The sequence below is a fragment of the Cottoperca gobio genome, chromosome 21 (genome assembly GCF_900634415.1).
Source record: "Cottoperca gobio chromosome 21, fCotGob3.1, whole genome shotgun sequence".
NCBI lineage: Eukaryota > Metazoa > Chordata > Actinopteri > Perciformes > Bovichtidae > Cottoperca > Cottoperca gobio.
The window spans coordinates 17,898,825-17,915,313 of NC_041375.1; the positions used below are offsets into that span (position 1 = coordinate 17,898,825).

The 16,489-nt window shown below is 39.0% G+C and overlaps 1 protein-coding gene across 2 annotated transcripts; it reads right to left on the bottom strand.

Annotated features, from left to right (window-relative positions):
- Positions 1-771: 771 nt before the first annotated feature.
- On the bottom strand, positions 772-16,099 carry rapgef4a (Rap guanine nucleotide exchange factor 4a). Of its 2 annotated transcripts, XM_029459722.1 has the most exons (27): positions 16,018-16,099; positions 13,028-13,092; positions 12,387-12,437; positions 12,172-12,278; positions 11,634-11,755; positions 11,344-11,527; positions 11,162-11,246; positions 10,721-10,781; positions 10,337-10,413; positions 10,076-10,222; positions 9,044-9,159; positions 7,883-7,968; positions 7,478-7,556; positions 7,242-7,392; positions 6,469-6,557; positions 5,406-5,436; positions 5,221-5,299; positions 4,436-4,582; positions 3,169-3,266; positions 2,763-2,888; positions 2,465-2,643; positions 2,270-2,360; positions 2,143-2,193; positions 1,904-1,991; positions 1,719-1,783; positions 1,576-1,630; positions 772-1,463 (listed from the first exon to the last, which is right to left on the bottom strand). In XM_029459722.1, the coding sequence occupies exons 1-27, from the start codon at positions 16,040-16,042 to the stop codon at positions 1,336-1,338; spliced, it is 2,583 nt and encodes an 860-aa protein (XP_029315582.1). In that variant the 5' UTR covers positions 16,043-16,099; the 3' UTR covers positions 772-1,335. The 2 variants fall into 2 exon arrangements, with proteins under 2 accessions (XP_029315582.1, XP_029315581.1); XM_029459721.1 differs by lacking the exon at positions 2,763-2,888 and having other exon boundaries at positions 2,465-2,514; positions 16,018-16,086.
- Positions 16,100-16,489: the final 390 nt, after the last annotated feature.

A 16,489-nucleotide genomic window follows, 5' to 3' on the forward strand; every position in this document is an offset into this window, starting at 1 on the left:
ATATACAAAATACACTCCCTGGCCACTTTCTGAGACACACTTAACAATTTAACGCTGGTAGAATGTATCTAAGTGTCTGTAGCCTACTTAAGTACAAAGTCGAGGTACTTGTACTTTAATTGAGTGTTTCCATTGTATGTTACTTTATACTTTTACTTAACTACATTTTAGAAGCCATTATTGTTCTCTTTCCACTTATTTACTTAAGTAACTTTACAGATTCAGAATATTACCAGTAATACAAAATAAACTGCACAGCAATATATAAAGTACTTCAAATTCACTTTTACCAGCTGCTGTGATGTTCACATTAATGCTTCAATATTTGTAATCCAGTGATATAATGTTATTATTTTTAAATGGGGCATTCTGCTTAAAGGTTACTTTTACTTTTGGTACTTTAAGTATATGCATGCTACTTATAACTTGAGAAAAATGTTGCTTCTCATAACATTTTGAATGCAGGACATTTAATTATAACAGAGTATTTTTACACTGGGCTTAGATTAAATGCACTGAATCACTGGAGTCTAAACTTCACTCATATGTTTCTAACTATAATTGAATAAGAGCTAAATTGAGGAAATGAGTAATACTTAGTTCTGATTGGAGGTTTCTTTCCTTCTATCGCTACAAATGTTGTGCTCCTCTCCTCCTCAATACTCTCAGATGATGATATCTTTGACAAATGAAACTAACTTAACAAGTCAGTCTAAGATGTTTAGGAACTAAATGGCAAAACAAAACAATAAAGACAATACAACGCACAAATACATCCAAAATATTTAATACTTTCAGCACACAAAAGGTTTTAAGACATTTACTGTATCTCCAAAGAGAAATGTGCTCACATGAATAAGAAAGCAAACAATCATAACAACTTTTTGCATGCTGATGTCAAAATAAATATTTGTATACAGTTTACAGCACATAGGATTCTCACAAACTTATATAAATATTGTTTGATACAAAAGATACGAAACAACTGAATATCAGGAATATCAAGACTTTACATTTTTAAAGCATCAGCATCACATAGTGTTTACGTCTGAAATGTTATTCTGATGAATGAGACCCCCCCACACACACACACACACACACACGACTGTTAATTCCTTCATTTGTCGCTCTTGTTTGACTCGAGATGATGTGTGCAGCACAGTGATGTGAGAAGTACTCCACCCTCCAACATTTACCGTTGTTAAAGCTTCACAAATTACTGTAATAAAAGGTTTTATCAAGTCAGGTATCTGAAACAATATCTCATTATCTGATACGCCATTGGCCATGCAGTGAAGCAGCATCAGAGTGTAACATTTCTGTCCCCGAGTGGTTTCAAGACCTGCGGGGCTCAAGTCCTTGAGAGAGCTGAGTTAGGGTCCTTTGGTTGTCGATCACGTTGAGCTGACGTACGTAGCTGCGAACTTCTGGGTGGTTCTTGCTGGCCAGAGGTGAATCTGGACCTGATAAAAAATAAGAAGGATGAGTGAAAATGTTCAAATTCATTCCTTCCTGGAGTTTTTGATATTTTATCCCAATTTTTCTCGCTATGAAATAAACCTGATGAACACTCACTGAAAGGTTGGCTCCTACAGAGTCTCAATATCTTCACTGTGTTAGCGATCATCCGCTGAAAGACAGAGAGCTATAATCAGCAACAGATGCCAAGAGGTAACTGAAAAGCAACAACAAAAAACCGTGCAGCTTCAGAGCCTCACCATTTTCTCAAAATTGACCAAATAGTCGATAAACGTCTTGTTGCCCTCATGAGTGAATGTCATGTCTGGAAAAGACCAATTGTTTAGATTGTTAAAGCTGGTGAAGAAGCAAGTCAACAACAAAAGGTCGTAAAGGTTCAAACGATGTTGATTTAAAGATAAGGGGGTCATCACACGACTCTGACCTTTGATCAGCAGCGGCATGAAGGGAATGATGGGAGGCTCCAGCTTGGAAACCGTCAGTCGGTACGCCCGGTGGTTCCTGGACGGGTCCTGTGGAAACAATCACACTGTTCTGAGATCTGCCGTCGCCGTGTTAAACAGATCCATCACCGGCCAAGTTTGATGAACCCACACTTGACCAGCTGACTTAGGACAGAAAACACTACAGCTGTTAGTAACAAAAGAAGTTGTTTGAACTTACCATAAAGTTTTCAAATTCCCCGTAAAACTTCTTAAATTTGCTGGGAAGTTTCTGTGAAAACAAAATGACACTAAACGTTAACTTGCAGTCAGGAAAATTAATAATTTTGACAAGGACAGGTACCCACCTCCCAGGTCTGACTCAATCTGCACACTGCTGGGTTACTCAGTCCCATAATGATCGCAAAGAAGGCATTCAGATTCTTGTACTCCTTGCAGCTTTGACATGAAACATCAAAAAGGTACGTTAGAGTAGTGAATAAACAAAACAGCAAGCCGGGTGAAAGAAAAGCAGAATAGACAGTGAAACAAGGTCCGCTTACTGGGCGGCAATCTTGATGAACTTCTTGAGAAGCTGCACCCTCTTGCTGAGCTGAGAACACACACACATCTCTGTGATCACCCAGAACTGAATTTCATTAAACCTCCTCAGGAACAGGTCCAGGTTCACGGTGGTTTTCTTAACATTTTGTCTTCCAAATGTGTGGAAGATGAGTTCAAGCTGTGAGACACCAAAGAAAAACACTTTAATGTAATATCTTGAATTTATGCTATAACATTACAACAGGTTTACTATGAATGAATCACTTCTGCAGATAGCATCTGGTCTCACAGTCATACCTCATGTACACAGTGAAAAAGCTCCCAATCATAGGAAGTCATGTGGTAAGCTACATCCTTAGAGCTCATTAACTCAAAACCAGCCAACAGCCCTGTAGAGGAACCCTCCTGCTCGGGTAAAGGGGTCTAGAAAACAAGAAGTAACAGCCTTTTATATTTCATTATCATGTAATCTATGAACAATGCAAAGACCAAATGTCTTCCTGTGACATAAACATAAGTCCAAATGCATTAAAATGTCAAAGAAATTACAAGACAGGAAGGCAGAAGAGCTGCTTATAAGAGTAAATATGGATATTTACAGCATATAATATGAAATAAAGTGAGATGTACAGGTCTGCATAGGGTTTCAGTGAGCCCTCTTTTATATGACGACAATGTGCTGTGTGATTAGAGATTAACTCACCAAAGAATCCAACTGATCCCTCCGGCAGGCAAACAGCCGACCATTTATGCTGAGAGTGGAGAACACTGAAACATCATTGGGCTTGAAGATGGCTTTCTCTGTTGAATAACACAAAAGGGTTTCAAAAAGATTTACATTTGTAATCGTAATTTCATGGAAAATGTTGCATACCGTCCATTTAATGTCATGTCTTCTATAAAACAACTCCAAACACACGAGAGGATCACAACCGAATCATATGACAAAGTGAGGCCTCTTGACCGCCTTTGTTCGCCGTGCTGACATGGCAGTCTGACGGTCTGTCCACCACTTTGGTGCAGATTGAAATATCCCAGTAACTATTAGATGGATTAATGATTTTGTACAGAAATTCATGGTTGCCAGAGGAGGAAGTCACAGAGTTTGGCGATCAGATGCTTGTACAACTACTCGCAAAGCAATGCCATTCCCATCAACCTCGGATTTGTGTTAAGTGCTAATCACCAAATGTTAGCATGCTAACATTATACTTGTTAAACATCAGCTTGTTAGCATTGTTATTAGGTGCAAGTCAGCATGTTTATACTGCTTTAGCTCAAAGTGCAGCCTCGCAGAGCCGCTGGAATTGCTATAGACATAGTATATTTTAAATAAATATACATCTTTGTCTACAACTGCCTTTTTTTGTTTTCTAAAAAATTTGAGCAAAGTTGTTGAGGTAGTTGTAAAGTCTCAGATTTTCACACAGAGATATTGATGGTGTTGGACAACCCTCTATTCTGTACCGTTATATTATTACATAATACTATTCTGTAGCTGTAACTGTAGCTGTCTCACGTGGCCTTGATTGTTCCTTTCAAAGCCAAAGGTCAATGATTAGAGATACAGTACATGAGCTTTATGATAATGAGCTCCAAGCAAGAGAGCAGCTTCAGCTCTTTATCTGTTTACTGGCCTTCGATAAGGAACGTGCAAGGTCAGGTGTGGACAAGTAAGAGCTGCATTAGTGCTTTTTGGCACATATGATGGAACATCACCACAGTAAGGAGCAGCCACTAACACCAACAGCCCCATGCTAAATGTCATGAGAAAAACTGAGCTCAGGTTTTTCTCAAGCTGCTTTAAGGGCCATTCTTTAGCACTTACTGTAGCAGCCATTCACAGTATGCAACAGGCAACTAATTCCTCACTAAATCAGCCGGGGATGTATTAGGATATCACCCAACTCGGGCTCTCCCTTGTGCCGCCTCCAGTCATTTGATTAACATGTAGCTGCCGCTGCTCTCACCTCCTGCCGAACTGAGGTTGACCAGGAGCAGGTCCTCAGCCGACCCCAGCTTGTCGGCCACAGCACCGATGACCTCCTTGACTGAGGCGGCCACAGGGACACGGATCGTTGTGTAGGTGTGGTCACAGCAGTAGACTTTGAGCAGAACTGGAGGCATGAATCAGAGCACATATTGGACTGTCAGTAAGAAGGAAAGAAGAAGCGGTGAAGCAGTGGCAACTGGTAAATTGGAAGGAAATTGGATTAATGCAATAGCTCCAAATGTAGGAGTCACTGGGTACTTCTGAGAGGTCATAGGATGATTCACAGGAAGAAAACAAACATTATTTATACACATTTTACTCTCTAGTATTTGCTTTTCTTGTGACATCCTGGAAAGTTTTACCTAAATGAGACAACACACTTATTTTAAGAGGTCATGACTCATGAGCTATGATCCTTTGTCCAGCGATGTCCAATGACCGCTGATTAAACATATGTAAACAATAAATGTCCATGTGTGGTTGTGCAGGCAAAAGAGGTAAAAACCCCAATGACTCATTTCCTCTTATTCAGAAATAAAATCCACATTAAACAAGGAAATAATTTCTGCTTACAGAACTGGGTTTGTAGTTTTACATGGTAACTAGTAGCAGGTAGCAACCGAACTTGAAACATACAGGTGTGAGTGTTTGTCTAATGAACACCTAATGAACAATGACAGAATGCAGCGTGCAGCAACAATATGCTGTTTACAATCATTAGTCTGGGAAAGATTTAGTATGTGGAGACCCTTCTTTACTCACTTTCATCATTACTCTTGATGGGCTGACGTTTCTGAAGCTTCTCATCTCCCATACTGAACTGCCGCAGTAGGACTTTGTGCTGTGACAAAGTATAACAGAGTCGGGCATCATGACATCTTTGTACAATACAACAACATTTTCATATGAACTTTGTAATTTAAAAAGGAAAAGAGTCCATATCTTACCTTTTTCTGTGAGACTCTGGCATCGTCAGTGCTAAAACATGAAAGATAAGCAACAATTAAGCTTATAAGTTACGTAGGTTTGTTTATCTACTAATAAAGCATAAAGAGAAAGTAATCACCAGGCCATTGCTTTTTAATTAGAGCACATGCAGGAGAATCATGACTCCACAATGATAAATAGAGATGGTGAGCTTTCGGCAAGGCAAATTTATTTATAGAGCGCATTTCAACAACAAGGCAATTCAAAGTGCTTTACAAAACATGAAAAGCATTACGACATTGACATTAAATATCCAAGAGAATAGCAATAAAAAAAAGCTAAAGTAGAATAAGACAGGTATAAAACACAAGAATAAAAGTTACAGTGCAGAACAAGATATGAATAATTATAGGATTTAATAGAAGGTGGCGTCTTCAGCCTTGATTTAAAGCAGTGAGAGTTGCAGCAGACCTGCAGTTTTCTGGGAGTTTGTTCCAGATATATGGAGCATAAAAACTGAATGCTGCTTCTCCATGTTTAGTTTTGACTCTGGGGACAGAAAGCAGACCCGTCCCTGATGACCTAACAGTAGTATTTTGAAGTCAAGTGTAAAGACCTCAGAACTGTGTTAGTGAGGCCTCGAGCAGCAGCGTTCTGAATCAGCTGCAGCTGTCTCATCAATCATTAGAGAGACATGTAAAGACATTGTTACAGTAATCAAGTCTACTGAAGATAAATGCATGGACACGTTTTTCCAAATCCTGCCGAGACATAAATCCTTTAATCCTTGATATATTCTTATGGGCTGGATTTAACATCAGTGGAAGGATGTAGATGTTAAAGAGAAGAGGCTCTAGAATGAAGCCTTGAGGAACTCTGCATGTCACGTTTGTCCGCTCAGATGTGTAATTACCTACAGAAATAAAGTAGTCCCTGTCCTTCAAGTAGGATTTAAACCAGTTTAGTACTGTGCCAGAGTTTCGCCCATCTTTCGAGTTAGGTCTAGTAAGATGTTGTGATCTACCGTGTTTAAGATTATTTAAGATTCGTCCAACTCACAACCCCTAAAAAACACTAACTTACTTTTGCTTTAAACTTCTCTCCAGTTGTGTTAGTTGATCCCTGAGCGCTGGGATCGACTTTGCATCATTAGACACCGCCATGAGAAACTCCTGCAAAAAAAACACAACAAGCTCTGAATAAAAAGAGTGACCTCTGAAAACACACGTATCATTCAGTATCACACCTGGACTCATATCACAGATCAAACATGTAAATTAAGTAAATATTCATCACCTTGCCGATGTGTTTAAACTAGATTAACAATCAGTACAACTGTGCATACTTTATATCATGTTGTAAACATTTAATACAAGTATTTCTTGTTCTGAATCCCTAAACAAGTGGTTGACATATTTATAACTGGACACCTCTGAAGCAGGTGTTTGTCTGCTGTTGAGTGAATGAAGGTGCCAGTAGTAATCTACAGGTACAGACAGCAACAGCTAGACTTAACTGAAGAGCTTGGAGTTATTTGCGTAACCATTATTGTTGTTGATCTGGACGTTCAGATTCTCACAAACCTCCGTTTTGCATTCGGTGGTTCTTTACCTCCCTGCATTGATTACAAGCATGGACTGTAAAACCTTTTGGGTATTATTCCTTATTTGACCTCCCAATCCTGAGCGCTTTATATCTCTTCTGACTTAAATCGTTACATGTTGTTGGCCTACATCATTTTCACAGAAACACAGACTTTACATTGGTTATTAAACTGCTTTATTATTGTTATTGAACTGTACCAATATCAGTAGTTATAACAGTGGTTATAATGCTACTCGTATCTTTGTGCTGACCTCTATGAAGGCCACAGAGACGTCCTCCTCCTGCAGGTGATCTCCGTGTACAGCAGCCCACTGCATCACCAGGCGGATCACCCTGCGCTTGTTGTTAAGTGTGTAGTCCAGCTTCTCCTGTTCAGAGCCCTGCGAGGCCTGAGCATGGTAGGTGCACAGCAGTTAAAGATCAAAACAAGTAGTGCAGCTCAGTTTCACATGTAACCACATTAGGTAACATAATGCTGAAAGGATATTGGGCCATCAACACCGGACATAGCTGACTGTTAGGGATGAAGACACAGTGCATGAGCACAAAGTCATCTAAGGCCGAGTCTGTGACAAAAACAAGAGAGGTTATGTCAAACACCTGGAAATGAAAGAGTGTCCAGAGCCATCGGGCCTTGATCCTACATGGCGCTGTCTCTGTCACCTCGGCAGGCAGATGAAAACCATATGTATCCACACAAGTGCGAGTAATTAGATCAGCTCTGTGACGTGTGGCTAGTTATAGACGAGAACAAACAGGTCAGAGAGAAACTCTGAGCCAGAGACAATGAATACACTGCATAGAAGAAAATTCACAGTAAATAACCATCATACTGATATATTGTATTAGATAGCACTAATCTGACATGCTGAACGTTGTATCCGAGCTGTACCTGACTCTGTGAATTTAGAATCCAATCGCATCATTTCGAGGAGGTGCTCCAAAATCTTCTCCGGAGTCCCCAACATTACCTTGTATCTGGAGCAACACAGGATAAAACACACCCTTCACTAATCAAGAAACACTGGGTCGTAATGCTCTGTGACAACTCTATGGTCCTCCACTGATTACTCTTCCTTGAAAGTGTGTCTGTGATTGCTTCATTTGATAACAATCCTATTTTCAACCACAGGGTTATTGGCCCAGCTGAAGATTAAGGGGAGTCTGGGCAAATAAATGTAGGGGCATCTTCTCTGTGAAGGAGAATCAACACAATCCAGCTGCACAAGACATGTTGTGTCTTCTCCACAGTCTTGACACTCTCATGTGTGAGGAGCCAAGTTGATTAGAGGGCGACCCCGAACAAGTAATTGTGACTTGCCAGGCCTTCTTTTCCCCCTGGGAGCTAGGGCCACCATTACCATTAATGTGTCTCTCTATATTATAGCGACTGTGGTGCCGTGACAGATGCCTCTATTAAGATAACACTTGTTGGATGCGGAGCACAGGATTGCTCTGTGCTTGTGCTGCCCTCAAGGTCGGGAAGCATTGTCATCTGCTGGTCACACTGACTGCTAGAGTCTAGTATTCACTGTACGCTTTCAGTGTTTTCAAGGATCAGGCTGGTGGTATTCTGTATTTTACTTATTGTCAACAAATCTCATGAAAAGACACAAAAACAACAATGAATCAAGAAAATATTATCTGTGTAGCCGAATGTTGATATATTTGATCTTATCACCTCAGAAACGGCTAAAGTGTAAAGTAACTAAGTACATTTACTTAAGTGCTGCACTTTAGTACGATTTTTAGATACTTGCATTTCCATTTTTTGTGCTATTTTATACTTCTACTCCACTACATTTATTTATAAATTGAGTTACTTTCCAGATTCAAATTATTAATACAAAATATTACCAACAAATAAGATATGATATATAATATGTTTTATTATAGATTAAGCAGTATATAAAGCAATTAAAACTAGCCCCACTTTAACAGATCCAACAATAAAATCATCTGTGCATTAATCTATCAAATTATAGATTATAATCCAACAATATAATATGCATTTAAACCTTTCCTGTGCGAAGTGCATTGTGGGTACATTTACTTGTAATGGGAGGACGAGGCTCCGTGGCCGGAGGTTCGACTGCAGCCGAGACTCTTCTCTAACACCAGAACATCCTGACCGTGCTCCTTCAGACGCACCGTGTTTGCCTCCACGTCCTTCACAATAGACACACACACACACACACACACACAAATTATGCCTTTTATTATACAGTATGACTCAGAGAACAGCACGTCATACACTGAATGTTTACAAAGTTTACACTGTCACACATTCATCTCAAAATTGTAGAGCATTTTGAGTCCTCTCTGCGCTCTGAATCAGAGCTAGCCATCAGTTTCCCTGCTGCAGAGACAGCGGCATGACACTGGGCTCTGGTCGCTGAGCAGAGTGGATTAGTTGTGTACAGTCAGCACACAACCACGCTAACCGCAGAAAGCAGGAGGCTTAAACAAAGTTCCTGACAATGCAATGATGCCAAATATTATTTTGAAAGGAATACCTCACCCCTCAAAATACCATTTGTATATCAATTACTTTGAATGTTACCTGAACATTTTACTTTTCTCTTGCATGTATCAAAAAACGGAGAAAGTGCAAATAATGTGGGCCGAGTTTATACATATTTAAGCTCTTTAGGAGGCATATTTATTTTATTTATTTTCTTTTTAGGTGGATTGTTACTTGATTCCTAATATCTTTACATAACAGACCTGCCGGAGCATCCACTTTATTCACATACCAGAAATATCTGCTTCTGTATTGCAGCCTGAACAGGAAATTCACGATGGTGTCAGAGCTACCAGATGGAAGTTTTCCACAAAACAAGTTTGCATCCACAGATAATTAACCCCAAAGCTGCCTTTTTAATCTCTATCTTAAAGGTAACACAAGTCATTACCACTATATTTCATGTTTAGATGACTAAGCTAATGGGAGCAGAGCATTATCTCAGAGGACACATTAAATAACTTTTATGGCTGCATTGCTAAGTTTTTGCCAACAGGGGGCAATAGAGCTTTTTTAAATGTTACTGTAAAAAACATCACTAGATGTTAAACAGAAACTCACCCTCAAAATCCTGTTGAAGTCCTCCTTGTCGACTCTCAGGAAGTGACAGTTGTCCTCACGCAGGACAATGGAGGCAGCGCGCGGAGAGTCATTGACAAGAGCAAGCTTTCCAAAGTCGTCTCCCTCGTGAAGAGTGCACACAACACCCTGTGACACACGGCGTACTGATCAGACACTGACCAATAAATAAATGCTCCTTGGTCAGAGCAACATGATCACTGTTTTTAGGAATAGTGTGAACTCATGTGGAGAAACACCTACTTTTCCATAGATGACCACGTTGACTGAGCCCTTCAAAATAATGTACCATGACGTGCCCTCCTCCCCCTGACTGAACACTGAGAGAAAAGAAACAAAGAAAAGCTTCATTTTTAATTTTATAATGTAGAATATATATTATTCTCTAATGTTTGCAGAATGTGCATGTTGTTCTTGTTGTAATCGGCCTATTGAACTGTATTTGATGCACATGATTGAACTACAAGCTCAATGCTTTTATTCTTTCTTACTTCTAAGCCAAAGACAATTTTCCACATTGTAGACAGTAACGTTTTTCTATACACTACAAGAGTTACTGGAGACCTCTTCGGACAATAAAGATAAAGTTTGAAGAGGTCACATGATTTCTTTTATTGCATTACTTACACACTGTTCCTGCCTTTGCATGAGACTCAAAGATCAGCACTCCTGCCAGTTCTCTCTTTACCTGCAGAGGAGACAGATTTACAGCTCCGGAAGATCAATATTAACACAAATTAATTTGACTTATAGTGCAACTGGGAAAGTACAACCATGCAAACTTTTAGTCTCCTGCTAGTCGATAACCTGCCGGTGTAAAACAGATTTTAAGTTTTAAAAAAAGTATGCCGTTTTCAGCGATTCTTATTAAAACGTTTATAAATATGTGATGATCAGTACTGAGATGACTACACATGTAAAAGGTGTGTGTGCATGCTTGCATCTTTCCCTTCACTCTACAGTCGGAGGACTTCAGCATGACTTTTACTGCCACGGGAGACAGAAAACATTTTAATGTCTGCACAGTGACAACAGGGTTCATATGGCCACATAAGACAGAGAACTCACAGTTGTGGATAGGTGAGATAATGCCTTGATATGGAGCAGCTCTTCATAAATGATCTCCAAATCATCTGCTGTTCGTTCAGACGGACTGGAAAACAGGAAATATGTCAATGAAATCATAATACCATCACAACTGATTCACTTTATTTAATATTACTTTAGAGATTATTGCTTTATAGACGTACTGTTTCCTCAGAATCATCCTCATGTGGGCGTCAGGTCCAATCTGCGAGAGGAGGAGCAGCGTGTCCTGCAGCTCCTCTTGACTCTCCTTCCTCTCCTCCTCGCCGGGTAAAGGAGCATCTTCCTGCTCGTCATCCAGGAAGCGGTAGAAAAGGTACTTGTCCTGGAAGCTCAGCTCCTGGTCCACTGCATCACAACAACACACAACGACACAGACAGCGGGGCTCAAATGTTTTTTACTGCTTCACACGTACACATGTGGTGCAAAAACAGACATCACAGAGAGTCTCACCGTGGTTGAGAACACCTTCTTCCAGCAGCACCTGCCACATGCCCACAGCCTGAATACGAGAGTGGATGCATGAGCTCTGCTGCATCTGCCAGTCAACCAACTCTGTCCCCACGCAACACTGCCTGGTAAAGACAGGACAGGACTATTTAACACAAGGCTGAGCAGTTATGTAACATGTTCTGTCTGATTTTATTAATTGAATCTGCCTGTTCCTGGTTTTTCCTTTATTTCTGTTGGTATACTTAACTGTTAACAAGGCGTTGTCATAAAAAGAGCCTGTATGTTAATCCATCGCGTTAATCTTGCATAAATAAAGGTTAAATAAAATAAATAAATACTAAAGGTGTTACAATTTATTCTCTTTTTCTCTTTCTTTTAATCTTTAGACTCCAGTATTTGTATTATTTTCCTGTGTGTGAATGAATTGTTTATGTGTTTTTGCCCGGCTCACATGAGGTATAAATATTGTATTTTGAATCCAATTGAATTGAATGATGCAATCGTCTGCAAATACCCAAGAATTAAGATGCCAACTAACCTGTACGTCTTCAAATGGTACTTCCTGTCTCTGATCATGTGAGGCGCCCTGGAGAGGATGGCGTTACGGAGAATCGTCCCCGCCCTCAGGATCTTCTCAGAGGGGACCTGCACAGCAAAAACGGCACCGTTAAATGTCAGGCCTACTGAGTACCTGCCACATAAACAGGTAATGATTGGTCCCTATACATACAGAAGGTTCATGGTCTTTAATACCTGAGAAAGGCATTTAAGGTGGGATTTGGCTGGACTTTCAATGAATGACTTCTGCAAAATAAAACAAAACAAAATGTAAGAGGAATTGAAAAAACTCAGCCGCAGGGCTGTGACATTTAAAGTGCATTCTGTATGCTTCAGAGAGCAGCGTAACTTGTGCATTTATGTGAAGGCATAAAGTTCATTGTTTATTTACAAGAACATTAGTCCACTAGAAGCTGGGCTTTCATACTTATAATTTAAATCAAGCTGAAACAAGATCTTTTTAAATAACAGAACAACCATACATCGGGACATGTTATCAACCCAGTGGTCAGGAAACAGAAGAAAGGTGGGGCAGGAACTGTTATGGATGGAGACAAAAACTCCAGTCACCTTGTTTATAATTAGACCAACTTCTAACAAACTTCACATTCCACGCTCTTTTCCATCCTCTGTTGGAGAGGCGAGAGACGGTAAAGGATGCAGTTACGTCAGACGACATAGAAGCACAGAATGAGTTATAGCCTATAGGTTTAAGTCTGCTAGACATGAAACAACAATAAACCAGTATCATCCCACCTGCTCAGTCTCTCTCCGTCTTTCATAACTTACAGTAACAATAAATCATATAAGTAATTCAAGTGTATCAGACACACTACCTTATTCTGATGTTTGGAGACAGGAACAAATGAGTTGTTGCTTATGTTCTCTTTGTCCGGCATTCCTGGTGGGAAAAAACAGAGAGTACATTCATATGGTAATTTAGGATCTGTGACAAACAGATATCACTGACAAGAGTGTACTATTATTATTATTATTATTATTATTATTATTATTATTATTATTATTATTATTATTATTATTATTATTATTATAACAAACCCCTGAGGAGATGTACAGTACAGAGCCTCTGCAGGTCCACGCGTTGGAAAATAAACCGCCTGTGAAACCCACTTAAACGTTTAAAAGGAATGAAGTAAAGGACGTAAGTGAATACAGAAGAAGATACATATAAAATATGCAGTATGACTTTAAAACATTAAATAGATGAAAATATAAATACTTTATGATCTTTATACTATGCTAAATGTGCTTTTTGCATATCTCTTGAAAGGGTGTTGGGGCTAAAAACAAGATGGCCCTCATTCTCCTCTTGTATTTTTATGCAAAACAATAAGTAAGAAAAGTAACAAAACAGATTATTTCTATTTCTATTTAAATGTCAGATCATCATTTTTCAATGCCTTTATTTCTGTCAGAAAATATACCCATAACTTTATCATGAGCCAATTTTATATTACATATTTCTATCTCCTTTCCATGACTTGATTTATGGCTTACCTCTGGGAGAAAGTTGCCAAATCTTCCCAAATCTACACTGACAATGTAATTTAGATTTCTCATGAAATGAACATTAGACTGTATCACTCTGGTGGTTACTGTACATGGACAGCAGAGTGATGTAAGAAATGATAATAAAGGAGGAAATGTGCAGAGGGTTTGTCGGGTGTGGTTGTTGCTCAGTATTAGGAGCTTTAAGCGTGTACACTTCCGCTCCAGGACAAAAAGCAGAATCAGTCACAACTGTATCTGCCGGGAGAAACTCTGCTATTCTTAGACGTGATTCTCGGACTGCTGATACCATGAAAACTGATACACACAAATTATGCTTCTGGCTATACATCCAGGAATAAAACACATGCATCTGTATGACTTTGCTTACAATGCTTTGTGCTATTTCTGTCCACTTTAAGTTCAATTGGACGCACAAAGCAAAGTAACAAATCACAATCTTTTCCTTAAAGAGTAGTTTTAGTTGCATAAATCTAACCAATCACAGTTAAACTGGTCATTTAGTCATTTACATATAAGGCCTTGTTGCATTTTTATTGTGACTGAAAAGATGTTTGTATGTCAGCTTCAGTCGGAGAGAGGAAAGATTTTCAACTGTATAATTAATAATAATGTTAAACCTGCAATAACAATGTTTTTGTGGATTCTTGTGAAAACAACATTAACATATCATCATCTTTTCAGTCCTTTCTTGTTGAAAAAAAAAAGTTACTATTTACACGTCCAGCCGTTATGGAGCAACATCGTCCTTCACCTGATGAATCTAAGTTCAATATTGATTGTCTTTTAGCTCTTTTTTTGGTCTCCACCAGGGAAAATATCTGGCTCATTAGCTGCTAAATGTTCCACTATGTTCACCAGCTATTCACTAACTGTGTGTGTTTGGTGCTAATTCTCTGTAGGTTATCATTTATTTTTCAAATGATCATTTTACACATTGTTACTTACACCCTCTTGGACTCCATTTATACTTATATGCTGCAGGTCTGTAGAGAATCTGTGTTTGTTTACTGTTTGTGTTTTTATAAATTAGCACAGCTGTAAATCATTTTATTTATGATGCTGCCACGCTGGTACATGTGACTTCACGCCACTCATTCAAGTGTCACATAACTTCAATGGCATCAATAGAAATACAGTGTACAGTTTACATGTGAGAAATCAATGCAAGATATAATTAGATATAAATGACAAAAGTCTAAAATGTGTTGGTAAAAGATCAGATTTAATTTGAGAATGTGAGAGTTGAACTGTGAGAAACAAGTGTGCTTTAAAAGGTGCTCAGAGTGGTACTGAATGCATGGCTCCATCTAAAAGCACCGCGTTGTTGGAGCTAAGAAAACTGTTTAAAATATGTTTAATTCATTAGATTTGGCACTAAACTGATGTGGATGTACTATAGTGTACAGCAGAGTGCCTCAGCTGCTGGATGCTCGTGTGACTTCTGTCTTGGTGTATTCATGCATACAGTACATGCTGTAAAAGTAATGTACTGCATACTGAAAACAAATACTCAGCCCTGCTTCTACAGAAGCTGCTCCACAGCACGTAACCGTGATGAACACTAAAGCAGACACACTTTTAAAAAGCAGCCCTCAAGGCTACAGTATATCAAATCCTCTTTGATAGGAACAGAAAGCAGAGAAACATTTCCTTTAAAATGTGTCCATCATTTATGACAACATGACAACAAACTACCAGTAAACCAGCAGACTCTCTGGATTTTCTCACTGCTGTGCATCATTTTTATGGTACATGACTTTGCAGCAAGTTAAGTGCTCTGCTTGAGCAAAGCAAAGTCAATATTGAGTTAACTTACAACAGAAAAGCATAAATAAAAGTATCAGCCTTTATCACAATGCAAGAGGATGAAGGAGGGTCAGACAGTAATAGACTTAGGCAAACGGAAGTCTTATTACATATTATACAAACTAAGATGATCTGTGTTATATTACACTATCTAAAGATTGTCAAATCTCATTATACAAACACAATTGAAGAGTTACTTCTGGGAATATTTATAAAGTAAAGGGTAAACGGGTTTACTGTAAACGGTATCTTGATACATTGTACATTCTTATCTGTACCTTTAAATCTCGAGTAACTAATGTGAAAGCAGCTGAAAGTAAACCGAACGCAAGACACTCAAAAGTCTTGAAGATGCTGTGACAAATGAAATTTAATTAAAAGCGTGGCCGTGTTGTGTGAAGGTTAGTCCAAAAACTAACAACAATTGGGAGAAATGTATGGAGCCTGAACTACTAAGAAATGTAAACAGGAACTGATGGCTACTTACTGTCCCCACTACAACCGCTTTCCATCACACCATAGGGCGGGGCGAGCAGTCCAGCCAAGCACTGATGATATTTCTATGAAAATAAAGAAAATACAAATCAGTCATAGCAGTCAATGTGTGATCTAAATCCCATACAAGATATAAAACATGCTTATGAGTGGTGATATAATCATGTGTCAATAAGAAGACTGTAGCGGTGGTATGATTGGGGAAAGAAAACTTTGTCCTTGTGTCTCATCTCTTTATCAACTTGGCCATTGGAGGTCAAGTTAATGTCCCATTTCCAAGTGTGTGTGTGTGGTAATGTGCTGTAAGTCATCAGCTGACATTCCCAGCTTGTACTTTGGATAAATATTGAGCTTTTGGCAAGAGATTTTGCTTTTTACATGAAAGCGCTCACACACAGCTCTACAGGGCACCATCAGTGAAGATGTACTCAGATCATTTACTTTAGTAAAAGTATCAATAGAAC